At 34.0% G+C, this 13,328-nt stretch overlaps 1 protein-coding gene across 2 annotated transcripts; it reads right to left on the reverse strand.

Annotated features, from left to right (window-relative positions):
- Nucleotides 1-415: 415 nt before the first annotated feature.
- LOC122317436 (disease resistance protein RPV1-like) lies at nt 416-6,043 on the reverse strand. 2 transcript variants are annotated; one of them, XM_043134536.1, is made up of 6 exons: nt 5,351-6,043; nt 2,503-3,598; nt 2,067-2,399; nt 1,647-1,962; nt 1,249-1,496; nt 416-1,140 (listed from the first exon to the last, which is right to left on the reverse strand). In XM_043134536.1, exons 1-6 carry the CDS (start codon nt 5,869-5,871, stop codon nt 553-555), a joined length of 3,102 nt encoding a protein of 1,033 aa, XP_042990470.1. In that variant the 5' UTR covers nt 5,872-6,043; the 3' UTR covers nt 416-552. The 2 variants fall into 2 exon arrangements, with proteins under 2 accessions (XP_042990470.1, XP_042990469.1); XM_043134535.1 differs by having other exon boundaries at nt 1,249-1,962; nt 5,351-6,033.
- Nucleotides 6,044-13,328: the final 7,285 nt, after the last annotated feature.

Raw genomic sequence — 13,328 nt, forward strand, 5'->3', positions numbered from 1 at the left:
GTGATTGGAGAGCATAAAAATCATTTTTACAGATTAAAGATTGAGATCAGAGGGGATAGAAAAAAAAAAAAAAAAAAGTCTAAAGAATTGTAAATGATATATGGTAGATTTTTATAAAATTTTGAACTTTTGCTTCTGTACGTAATATTAGAAATATATTATAAACTTTTTTACACACACATATAATATATATATATATATAGGAGGGCAGTCGATATTGTAATATTAGAAATTTGTGAAAAAATGTAAAGGAACACTACTAAGGTCGGTCGATGTTAACCCAAGGGAAATTTTATCTGAACTAAATCTGGAATTGCTTAGCTGATCTCTTTTGTACAGCCTGGATGAAGAGTAGTTCTATCTCATACTTAATGTGCTGCATGGTATAGAGCAATGCAAATCTCACACTTCTGCATTCTTAAACGTCTTGTCCAATTGCTAGCATTAATAATTGATGAAGCCTCAATTTATACATAAATTGCATCCATTTAAACAACTTGGCCGGGAGTACTGACCCACCTCACATATTTTAATTCCCTTACTATATATCCCTTAGAAACGAATAGTTAGAACATGACTACCCATTTCCAAACAACAATAAAGATGATGCCTAATTTCAAATGTTGAACCATAAGCATAAAAGTTCTTATGCAATTCAGAAGGAGGAATGTGAGTTAGAAGGCGCGCCCCGCACTCTTTCACCTTCACGCTATAGCTACTTGCTTTAATTGATACTCCAATGTAGCTCCATTCATCCAAATTATTTGACTGCTCCAAAAACCACTTGACTGGTACATGCACCAAAAATGCAAATGGCCCCACAAAAGGGTCTTCAGGGGCAGGAAGGACTAATGGTTCTTTTAGAGGACCTTCGTTAGTCTCAAAATGATAAAAAAACTGAACAAACTGGTGATCAGGATGACTGCTCTCGAAAATCCTAGGATCTGAGTTCTCAAGCTTGTCAACTTCATAAATAGTAAGAAGAACACATCCCAAACACTTACTCATGTTATTATCTAAGTTTGGATGGATTGGAAGTTTTACATGAGAACCAAAACTTCTAATGTTGAAAAACTCTGGAATTTCAGCTCCCCAGGGAGAAGAGCCACATATTACCTTGGGATAAAAACTATTACTTTCCTGCATCATGTGAAGTAAAAACAAAAAACAGAAAGATGTTAATTGGAGTATATATATATATTAAATAACCGCTTCCACAAAACATCTTATGAAGAGAAAGAGACTCACAACTTCATAGTCTTTTGTTTCCAAATTACTTTCTTCATTCAAGCTTCTAATGCAGTAGACTCTGTCATCATAACCAATATAAAAGGCCCCAATTGAGTCATCATTGGTCATAAACATTTCTTGCGTAGAGCATGCATTTGAACAAAACTCTGGCACTGCGAAAAACTTAGTGAATTTGATAGCAGTTCCACCTGTATACAATTGTTCCAGATACCCCTCACCATTCCAGTCTTGAATTCCGCCAAGTGCTAGGCAATTAGATACATCCAGAATTTTAAGAGATGAACAACGACAAATAACGCTTGGAAAAATTGAGAGCTTTTTGCAATTATGTAAAGACAATATGGAAAGGCCGCATAAACTCTTAAATGATAGGGGTAGTTCTTTTATGGCAGTACCATTCAAATAAAGTAACCGCAATGAATTCATGTTTCCCACAATATCTGGGAACTTCTCAAATCTTGAACAGTTAGAAAGATAAAAATGTTCAAGAGACTCCATGCTAATCTCGTTTGGAAAGCTTTTAAGGCGTTTGCAAGCATGTAGATTCAGTCTTCTAAGCTGTTTGAGAACACCAACAGATTTGTGGACCTTAGATAAACTTGTACAACCTTCAAGATCTAGTGTCTCAAGATTTGGGACTCCGGTGAGGTCTGGTGTCTCCAACAAGTATTGAGAGCCGCTAAGATCAAAGCGTTTCAAACTCCCTAAACGCTGAAATAAAACAATAAATATTGAACAAAAAAAAAAACATTAACAAGCTTAGTACTATTAGTAGTAAGAAGAACATTAAGAAGAACAAGAAGAAAACTCCTTACACTAATTCCCTTCCACAGTTGCTTGATGTGACTGCATGGAAATCTAAGTTCAATAAGATTGTCTGCTCGAAAGCTGTTTGACAAGGATTTTGAAGGATATTCAAACCATTCTAGCACCCGTAACCCATGTGTTGGTATGGATCTTAAAGGGTTACTATGCCAATGCAGATTCAATAACTTATCACAAAGATTAGAAAAACTGTTGACAATACTTGTGTTGCGAATTTTAAGGATTCTCAATTTCTTCATCTTTGAGAAGGCTTTAACATTGAATCGTTCCTGATCTTTTTTATTAGGTAAGTTTAGCACTATGCCTTCAATCACTTCAGTTCCCTAAAAACCAAGAACAATAAAATTGCGTGAGAAAAATTTGCAAAAAACTTAAGAATTAGAATGAAAATACACTATACATTTATGTCTGGATAGATCCACTTACAATATTATTCTTCAACACATGAAGGACATCCTCACAATGCCACAATCTACTGCGCCGGCCAGGCTCGTCAGGGGATTCATCATAAATTATTTCTTGACCCATTTTTTGTAGCAAATCATGCATCCCCAACCTTTTAGATGAGATGGTTATGAGACATTTCTCCATGAGAATATCAATATTGAGGTATGGGTAGTAACCAAAACTTTCTAATATATCCATTAAAATGCTATCTAAGACCTCTCCTGTGAAAAAACAAGCAATATCTAAAAACAGTTTTTTTTGCAAATCCTCCAATCCATCAAAACCTACTTGAAGTACATCTAAAATTCCTTTATTAGGATTTACTTTCAGTTGATCCCAGGCACCTTTCCATGCATTTGTTCCTCTACCAAACAAGGAGGACCCTAAAACCTTTAGAGCTAAAGGAAGGCCTTGAGCATATTTCACAAAGCCTTTGGATAAATCCACATAATGTTCTTTAGGATGAGGTTTCTTGAAAGCTGCCAAACTAAAGAGCTGCAATGCTTCATCATTATTCAACTCATTGACCTTATAGATATCATTCACTCCATGTCTTTTCAACAAATGGCTATCTCTGCTTGTTAAAATGATTCTACTCCCTGAACCAAACCAATCATGGCTCCCTGCTAATGCTGTTAGATGTTGATCTCTGTCCACATCATCAAGGACTAAAAAAACTTTTTTATTACGTAGCCTATTCCGTATCATATTCATTCCCTCGCGATCGTCCCATATATTTATTTCCCTTTCCATGAAGATCTTAGAAAGAAGTCGTTTTTGTAAAGAAACTAAACCATGATTTCTAGTTACTTCTCTAATACAAGCAATAAAGCTACTAGCTTCAAATTGGTAAGATATTCTATCATAAATGACTTCTGCCAAAGTTGTCTTACCCACTCCACCCATACCATGAATTCCTATAAAGCGAACATCATCCAATCCAATTCCAAGTATGTTCATCATTTCCTCCACACGGGATTCTATTCCAACAAGGTCCTTGGAAAGAGTTGAAAAGTTACGACTCAATCCTTGAAGTATTCTTTCATTGATTTCTTGGACAATTGTTGATTCATACCTAGGAAAAATGATAAGATAATTAATTGTTATGAGATAGTGATAGCTTTTGTATAAGGTATTACTCTACCATAAATAAGAGTTATCAATAAAATTAGGGTACCATTCTCATACTACAATACAACACCATAATAATGTTTAACTTTTGACCCTTACATTCCCATTGTTTTTTGGTGAAAATTAGGGTGCCTTGTTAGTTGATTTGGGAGAGTTTGGGTGTTGTTTCTAAATTAGAATCCGCAGGAGATCAATTGTAGGTTTTGATAAGGAATCATGATTTCTTGGTATGTTGATGGTCTGGGAGTTGCTTTTGATGCCAAATCCAAAGGGACAAGGCATGATGTAATTTCATATAATTGATAATAAAGTACAATGTAATTGGCTTATGGAACACTGTAATGATATGTAGTCAAAAGTAACCGATGCATATAGTAAAGCCAGAGGAAGGAAGTTGTAGCTTTGAGGATGAAGGGAAGCCACGAAATGCTGAATTTTAGAGGTATAGATATGGATGCAAATTAAGAAGGTAGTTAGTCCCTAGAGAGGAGGAACCATGAGTGATGATACAATTAACAGTCAGACAAATATAAATATTTGAAAAAAAAAATCCAACCAAGAGGGAAAATTGGGTGATGGCAATAGCTAAATGGCCAATGGTCGAAGATGAAACGAATAATATTAGAGTGCAAGCACTAGTTGAATGGGCAAGCAGATCTCCTCATCGTTTCCCTAAAATCGTGGTCATCCACAACCAAAAGCGACCAAACAGATATTGATTCAGAAACATTAAATAGATCATCAAATATTCAACAAATATATATATATAAAAAAAAAAAACAAAGAATCCAAAGAGAGTTTTCTTTACACATGAGAGTCCCACGTGTGAGCGAGAAGGTGATGGAGATAAGAATGCGAAGAAAGAAGCTATGAAGACTAAAGAAAAAGAGGGTGCATCATTGGCTTAAATGTCTGTCTAGTTTTTCTTTTCATTTATAGTATGAAGCTAGTGAATTGGTTATTACTAGGAGGGGGAATACTCGCCCACTTGTTGGGTTAGTAGGTTGCTTGCATGGTGGCCAGCAGATCAGACGATTTAGGTAGGGGTAGGGCAAGTCTAGGTAGGTCCCTAACTAAAATTTACATATTTTGTAGAGGAAATTGCTTAGGCCACAAATGGTGGTCACCAATGGTGGCTACCGATTCCTCTTTTTTTATTTTATTTTATTTTTTTTTACTTAATAGTTAAGTAAATATTTTTTAATGAATTTCTCATTTTTTATTTATTTATTAATAAATTTAAAAATATAATGAAAAAAAAAACAAAAAAGTGATAAAATTAAACTTATCTAATCGGTGGAGCTTTCGGTGGACTCCCTCTATGGGAGTAGCACCATCCTTTTGCAAATAATCACGAGTATAACATAAAATTTTCTTTATAATCTAATGTACAATAAAATAATTTTACAATTTTTGAATTTATTTAATAATCAAGCACATCAATTTGTGAGTTTATTTAATCAAACATATAAAAGTAATAGATAAGGATCAAATCTTCAATTTATTTAATTAAAGGATTAGATTTCACATTTAGAATTTATAATTTTTATCACAACTCACTAACTCAACACGAGTCTAACATGTGTATTTATATGGATCCAATGAATCCAATTTTGTGGGGTACAAATTTGAGAAAACATTATAATTTCCAGCTTATTCACGCTCTCGCTATAAGAATTAAAGAAAAAAATGTTACCTAAGATGAAAATGCCATCCGGATATGTTGCCCACTTCTTTCAAAGAAACTCTCCATGTTTGGATCTTCTCCATATCAATATTAGGGTCTTCTTCATGCCTAGCAAAAGCTTTGGCAAAAGCCCCAGTTTGGTTTCGTACCTCAGAGGGATCAACATGGTAAAAAACAGGCAAAATTGTCAAACCAGTCTCTCTCATGCATTCAACAATTTGGGCAAGTTCAGTTAAGCACCATCTTGAGGAAGCATAGTTTTTTGAGATAATGGGAATGGCGTATCTGGATTCACGTATTGCTTTCAAGAGCTCTTGAGAAATATACTTTCCTTGCTGAAGTTTCTCGTCGTCTTTAAAGGTGATAATGCCTTTCTTTTCCAAAGCAGTGTATAAATGGTCCGTAAAACTCTTGCGGGTGTCTTCGCCATGGAAATTGAGGAAAACATCATATATCGATCGAGGTCTTGGAGAAGTAGAAGTAGACGGTGGTACTGATGATGAGGCTCTTTCAGTGCTTAGGGGAACCATTGGACACTTGAAGCAAAAAAACTTGTTTAAAGGAATGCTCGCTAGTAATTTGGAGATCACTTGGAGAATTATGAGAAGAGGTAGCACTAACAGGCTAGAGATATATGAAATTAAGAGGCTCCCTGCTGCTTGCTATCCAAACTATCAACAATTTATTAACAAACATCAACATTAGTACGTGGGAATCAGGCCAGCTTGATGGGTTGGTGTCAATTTCAGCCTAGAAGATAAAATTAAAAGACCGAAGAAAATTTGAGATCAATTGACTTGGAAAATTAATGAACATTAATGGTCTTGACGGGTTTTCGCTGCCTATAAGGACTTCCATGGCATGATCAAATTGAGTATTTTAAGGGCAAGGTTGGGGCCTTAGAGACACAAAATTTTCATCTGATCTTATTTCATGATCTTATCCCATCTTATTCCTAAATATAATTCAAATATAAAATTTTCAAACTAATCATTATAACTTTTTCAAACTAATCAATATTACAATTTTTTCAAACTTTCAAATAAAAAATAAAAAACAAGTCCAATATTTTCAAATCTTCAAATACAAATAATATTATAAAACTATATTCTTACAATATTTTAACGTTATAATACCTTTTATTCAACTTTTTTTTTCTCTCATTTCCTAAAATCTAAAAAATACTTCACTCAAACTATCTCACTACTATTCATAAACAATCTTACTACTATTTACAAAATTCTCATCTCAGCTCACTCCCAAAACCTGCCCTAAGTCCAAACTTCCAGTTGATCTATTGTTTGGCAATTATACGTCATTAAAAGATTTTATTCTTCATCTTATAAAATTTAGGTTGCTGCAAAATGTATTTCGAAATAGGCATAAAATTTATATTTGGTAAATATCCAACCGTGTTTAGAAAGTTGTTTGGTCAATAGCTAATTACAAGTTATCTTTGTGCTTTTTTTTTTTCCAATGTATTTTGAGTTAAAACATAATTTGTATAATATTAGCTTTATTTTCTTGATTTGAATTACTTTTTATTTTATTTTATGTGAATTGAATCATTTTTAGATGTTTTTAACATGGCATGTTGATTAGGCATTTTAGTTTCTCTTAAAATGCAAACTATGTATTTTAAGGACCAAAGGCATATTACATTATTAGTTTTGATACAGCAAGAGGGTACGTAACATGCCAACCAATTTGACGTTTGATTATATTAGAGATATATGAACGGGAGCATTATGTTGGTGATGATGATCTTAATTTCAACGAATTAAGCAGAAAAAGAGACCCAAGAAAATTTGAAAGAGCTCTGAGAATCGATGAACCTTGGTCTTGGCCGTGAATGGTGGGTTTTAAGTGCCAGTCATATCTTCCTGTTGATTAATGTGGTTGAAAAATGATACTTCATTTTATGATAGCTAGGTTCATTTTATGATGGGTTGGTGTCAATTTCAGCCTAGAAGATAAAAGACCGAGGAAAATTTGAGATCAGTTGACTTGGACAATTGATTAACATTAACGGTCTTGGCGGGTTTCCACTGCGAATCACGACTTCCATGGAATGATCACATTGAGTACTTTAACCAAACGTCCAGTTGATCTATTGTTTGGAAATTAAAACGTCATTAAAAGATTTTATTCTTCATCTTATAAAATTTATGTATAAAATTTATATTTGGTAAATATCCAACGTGTTTATGTTAAGAAAGTTGTTTGGTAAATAGCTAATATTAAAAGTTATCTTTGTGCTTTTTTTTCTTTTCAATGTATTTTGCGTTAAAACATAATTTGAATAATATTAGACTTTCTTTTTAACGTTAATTTAGCTTGAATTTCTTGATTTCAATTACTTTAATTTATTTTATGTTAATTGAATCCTTTTTAGAATTTTTAACACGGCATGTTGATTAGGCATTTTAATTTCTCTTAAAATGCAAACTATGTATTTTAAGGAGGCATATTATATTATATATACGTACATATATATATACTAGTAGTTGGGCAACGTCTAATGGACGTTTGTCTAGTATATAAAAATATTATTTTTAGTAAGAAAAAAATTTTAATTAATAATGTAATGCTTTTAGAAAAAAAAAATATAATTTCTAACATCAAATAGTAAGACAGACTTAAATAGGTTTTAAAGTATTTAAAATTTAAATCTTATTATTTACTACTATATGTGCTTTTGGGTACGGCTAGAAACAACAAAAACATGAAAAAAAAAAAACCCTTGAACCAAAAACTGTGGAGTGGAGGAGACAAGCCGTTAACAGTAAAGTAACGTGCAGAACACATTTTCTTAGTTTAATAAAGTGATTATTTTTAAAAAGTGATATAATTTTTATAAAGAAATAAAATACTAAGGTTTTTATAAGATATTATTATTTGATTTTAATGTTTGATAATTAATTTAAATTGATAAATAAATAATATTTTATTAGAATAATTGTATTCGTAAATGTAGTTGGTAAATAGATTTAAACTTAATTATTTTACATTTCTTTTTATTTATATAAGGAATGAATAGAAATTTTAAATCACATATATAAATTTATATATAATTTATATAGATATATAAATATATATATATATATATATATATAATAGAATATATATATATATATGTATATATCTAATATACTTCCTAATAAATGATTATCAATGCATGAGTTCTAGGATCGATGCATATTGCATGAATTTTGATAATTATAAATTTATTCATAAGTAATTAGGGAGAGAGATTAAAAAAATAAGAATTTTTAAGAAGAGAGAGTCACGTGCACTTTAATTTATTCATGCAACTAACGGCGTTAATTTTAACGGTAAAACAACAAAAACCGTTAAAATAAAATTTTCCGTTTCATACACACTTTTTATATAGAGAAGATATAAGTGATGATGATCTTAATTTCAACGAATTAAGCAGAGAAAGAGACCCAAGAAAATTTGAAAGAGACTCTGAGAATTGATGAACCTTGGTCTTGGCCGTGAATGGTGGGTTTTAACTTTTAAGTCCCAGTCATGTCTTCGTCGATCATTAATGTGGTTGAAAAATGATACTTCATTTTATGATATCTAGGTTCATTTTATGATGGGTTGGTGTCAATTTCAGCCTAGAAGATCAAATCAAAAGACCGAAGAAAATTTGAGATCAATTGAGTTGGACAATTAATGAACATTAACGGTCTTGACGGGTTTCCACTGCCTATAACGACTTCCATGGCATGTTCACATTGAATATTTTAAGGGCAAGTTTGGGGCCTCATAGACTCAAAATTTTCATCTGATCTCATTACATCTCATCCCATTTTATTCTTAAATATAATTCAAATATAAAATTTTCAATTACTTTATTTTATTTTATGCGAATTGAATCTTTTTTAGAATTTTTAAAATGGCATGTTGATTAGGCATTTTAGCTTCTATTAAAACGCAAACTATGTATTTTAAGGAGGCATATTATATTAGATATACATGCATATATATATATATACACGGGATCTTTATGTTGGTGATGATGATCTTAATTTCAACGAATTAAGCAGAAACAGAGACCCAAGAAAATTTGAAAGAGAGACTGAGAATCGATGAACCTTGGCCGTGAATGGTGGGTTTTAACTTTTAAGTCCCAGTCATGCCTTCGTTGATCATTGATGTGGTTGAAAAATGAGACTTCATTTTATGATAGCTAGGTTCATTTTACGATGGGTTGGTGTCAATTTCAGCCTAGAAGATAAAAGACCGAGGAAAATTTGAGATCAGTTGACTTGGACAATTGATGAACATTAACGGTCTTGGCGGGTTTCCACTGCCAATCACGACTTCCATGGCATGATCACATTGAGTACTTTAACCAAACGTCCAGTTGATCTATTGTTTGGAAATTAAAACGTCATTAAAAGATTTTATTCTTCATCTTATAAAATTTAGGTTTCTGCAAAATGTATTGGGAAATAGGCATAAAATTTATATTTGGTGAATATCCGACCGTGTTTCTGTTAAGAAAGTTGTTTGGTAAATAGCTAATCACAAGTTATTTTTGTGCCTTTTTTTTTTTTTTTTTAATCTTTCAATGTATTTTGAGTTAAAACATAATTTGTATAATATTAGACTTTCTTTTTAACTTTAATTTAGCTTGAATTTCTTGATTTCAATTACTTTAATTTATTTTATGTTAATTGAATCCTTTTTAGATTTTTTAACACGGCATGTTGATTAGGCATTTTAGTTTCTCTTAAAATGCAAACTATGTATTTTAAGGAGACATATTACATTATTAGTTTTGGTGATGATGATCTTAATTTCAACAAATTAAGCAGAAAAAGAGACCCAAGAAAATTTGAAAGAGACTCTGAGAATCGATGAACCTTGGTCTTGGCCGTGAATGGTGGGTTTTAACTTTGGAAAAATCTAAAATTAGTCAAATTAGCGCACCCCGCACCCCTAATGATACGTAAATGGGTTTAATTAAACGGTGCGTGTTGGGAGTGCCTCAAATCAACAAGCTGATGGACTCCTTCGAAACGGTGCGATGAAGTCCTCCTTCCCAAATTCTCCCATCTACGACGTTGAAGGCTTGAAGCTCTCCTTCCCATAGTTCCCCCCTCACCCTTAGTTCATCCGCGAAAGGAGAAGCTCTGATGAAGGATTTTGTTCTATTCATGTGTTTAGTCTACTTTCTCTATATTTTTGCATTTTCTAATTTTTCTGACATATATATATATATATATAGATGATTTTCGGTTCATAAGAACTTGTAATTTTTATTCTTGAATTCTCGAAATCTTTAAAAACCCTCAAAGATTTGATGGTTGTTTCTGCTTGCAAGTTTTGGTTATGGCCTCCTCAGTCTACTGAGTCCTAGAAAAGAAAAGTTGTAAAATAGTTCCATTTTGTCGTGAAATTGTCCAAAATCAAAAATTAGAAAATGTGTAGCTCTGATCATAAATGTGTAACTCTTGGAAAAGGATCATGCTACGGTTACCTCTCCCCACCGTTAGTGTAAAATTAAAAAATAATAATAATAATAATAATCATATATTTTTTAGATGTATTTTTCTAACACTATTAAGTATTTTTTTAAAAATAAAAAAATTTACAACATCATTTAAAAACACTTGTTTAATCATTAAGTAAAAAAAGAAAAAATATTTTTTTGTTTTTTATTTTTTTATTTTTATTTTTTTGCAGCGGTGGGCTGGGAGCTGGATGCATAGCATTTTCCCTTGGAAAAATACATACTTCTTCATGATCTCCTAATTTTCTTTTCTAGGTTGTTGAGAATTCCCTATCTTTCTCGATTAGCTCTTGATCTTGAGGGTGCCTGCGTTGATTTCAAGATAAATAGCTCTTGATCTTGGGCTGAGGGTGATCTATTCCATTAGAGACCCAAAAGTGAAGTGGGTTATCAATGAACTAGATTCACTATAGGAAACCAAGTAAAAATGTAGTGTACTCATTCTCACTAATTTTCTGCGTTCTTTTCTCTCATTGATGTGTGCTAATAAGCCTTGATCTATATTGCATCTGTGTCTCGTCCGTACAGATTTCAGTTCTTTAGGTTTAATTGCTGGTTGGCTCTCTCTCTATTCTCTAGAAATATATGATCCAATCGCTTTCTGGGACTTCGAGACCTCTTTAATGCAGTAGCGGAGTCGTGCCGATGGTAAAGACGAGAAGGGGCTGGGTATCGTGTATCACTGCCTGAGTGCCTCATTCATTCGTGCTGAGCGGGAAAGATGTACTATATGAATGTAATATAGATAGATTATCTGAGCATGAAATATTAAATCATTTTCAAAAAATGATTATGGTTACTAGTTTTTATAAAGGGACTGGAAGAATAGATCATCAAGCAACTCATATTATTGTTACGGGTTTTACTGGCCAATTTTTTTTTTTTTGAGAAATATACTTCATTGCATTCATCAAACGAAGTTACAACTGTGACTTAACAAGTAAGCCAACTAACGCAACTGCTCAGGAGCTTCCCCGCACACAAGGTAACGGACATTGTCTTAACTTCTAACAAGCTCTGTAAGACCAGAGACGAAGACCCCTCCAACCTCCAAGGAGGCAGAAAGCGGGATACAACTGCCATGAACAAACAGTCCACTAGCATTCAACTACACTAAACCTAGAAACTGACAAACCAAACGAAACAAAAAACTAACAACAACAAAACAAAACAACCACAAGCACGGCATGAGCTCTAGCGGCACATCCTCCACAGGCACTCGGCATCACGAGCCTCCACGAGACGAGCACCCAGCTTGCGTACGGACCACAGAAACCCCCTCATTGGAGGCCGGCCGTACGACCACCGGCCATAACATCGCCCGCCGCTCTCAGCCTTGCCTCAGATTGAGCCCCACAAAAACTCATAACCACACCGTGGACTTCACAAGAAACAAACAGAACAACCCAATAACTAACAGGAACCACGGCGGCAAAGGCCGTGCAAATCACCGACACAAAAAACCAACACCAAAAAGCGAAAACGGAAAACACCCACACCGGCGACACCAACCAACAATGGCAGAGAACATGCAAAGGGACAACCGGACGCCGAACAAAAAATGAAAAACAGAGCATAAACAATCGGCAAACAGAGGCCGAGCTCGACTCAAAAACTAACTCTAGGAGGAGCACCGCCGTTCGGAAACATGAAGAACCGGAGACTGAGGATCCGAAGAAGCCTAGAAACTCATCTGCAGGTGGTCCCTTGAAGGCGCGTGACAGCCACACGCCGCAGAGAGCCGAGACTTCGACCCGCTCGTGCTGGCACCACCCCTCTCCGATAGGCACCACGATTGGCGGGCTTGTAGATCGGCACCTGGCCAACACCTTGGAGGGGTGCGTGTTGACGGTCGGCAGCTGGACAAACCGGAGCGGCATCCTCCCTTATTGACTCGAAGAAACCTACAGAGAAAAAGAAAAAAAACGAAAAAACAAAAAAAAGACAACAAACGGGGGAGGGGGGGGGGAGGGCGGGAGACGAAGCTCCCACCCCCCTCGTCGAGCGCCTCTGGGTTGGGGGGTTAGAGAGGTTTCAGAGAGAGGGTTTTCAGAGAGAAAGGGTCCGAAGTCCGTGCCGGTTTTACTGGCCAATTAAAAGGCTAGTGTAATTATTATCTTTCACATGAACAAAGATTAAAAATATAAACCCAATATAAACATGATGAAAATATACAAATCATTAAAACAGAAGATGGTCAACTATTAGAAGATGCTATGAATACTTTAATATTTATATTAACCAAGCATTTTGTTAGTGATCCTATTCAATTCGAAGAAAGAACTAGTGATTTGTTAATTAATTGAAGATGTCTTCAATTATCTGATTTCTGTTGGTATAAAGATATATTTTTAACTAAAGTTATGATTAGAAATAACTGCCAACAACCATACTGAAAAGAAAAGTTCATAGTCGAACTTCCATATTACTTTACTAAAAAGGTACGAGAATAATTAG

This window comes from Carya illinoinensis, chromosome 7 (genome assembly GCF_018687715.1).
Source record: "Carya illinoinensis cultivar Pawnee chromosome 7, C.illinoinensisPawnee_v1, whole genome shotgun sequence".
Lineage (NCBI taxonomy): Eukaryota > Viridiplantae > Streptophyta > Magnoliopsida > Fagales > Juglandaceae > Carya > Carya illinoinensis.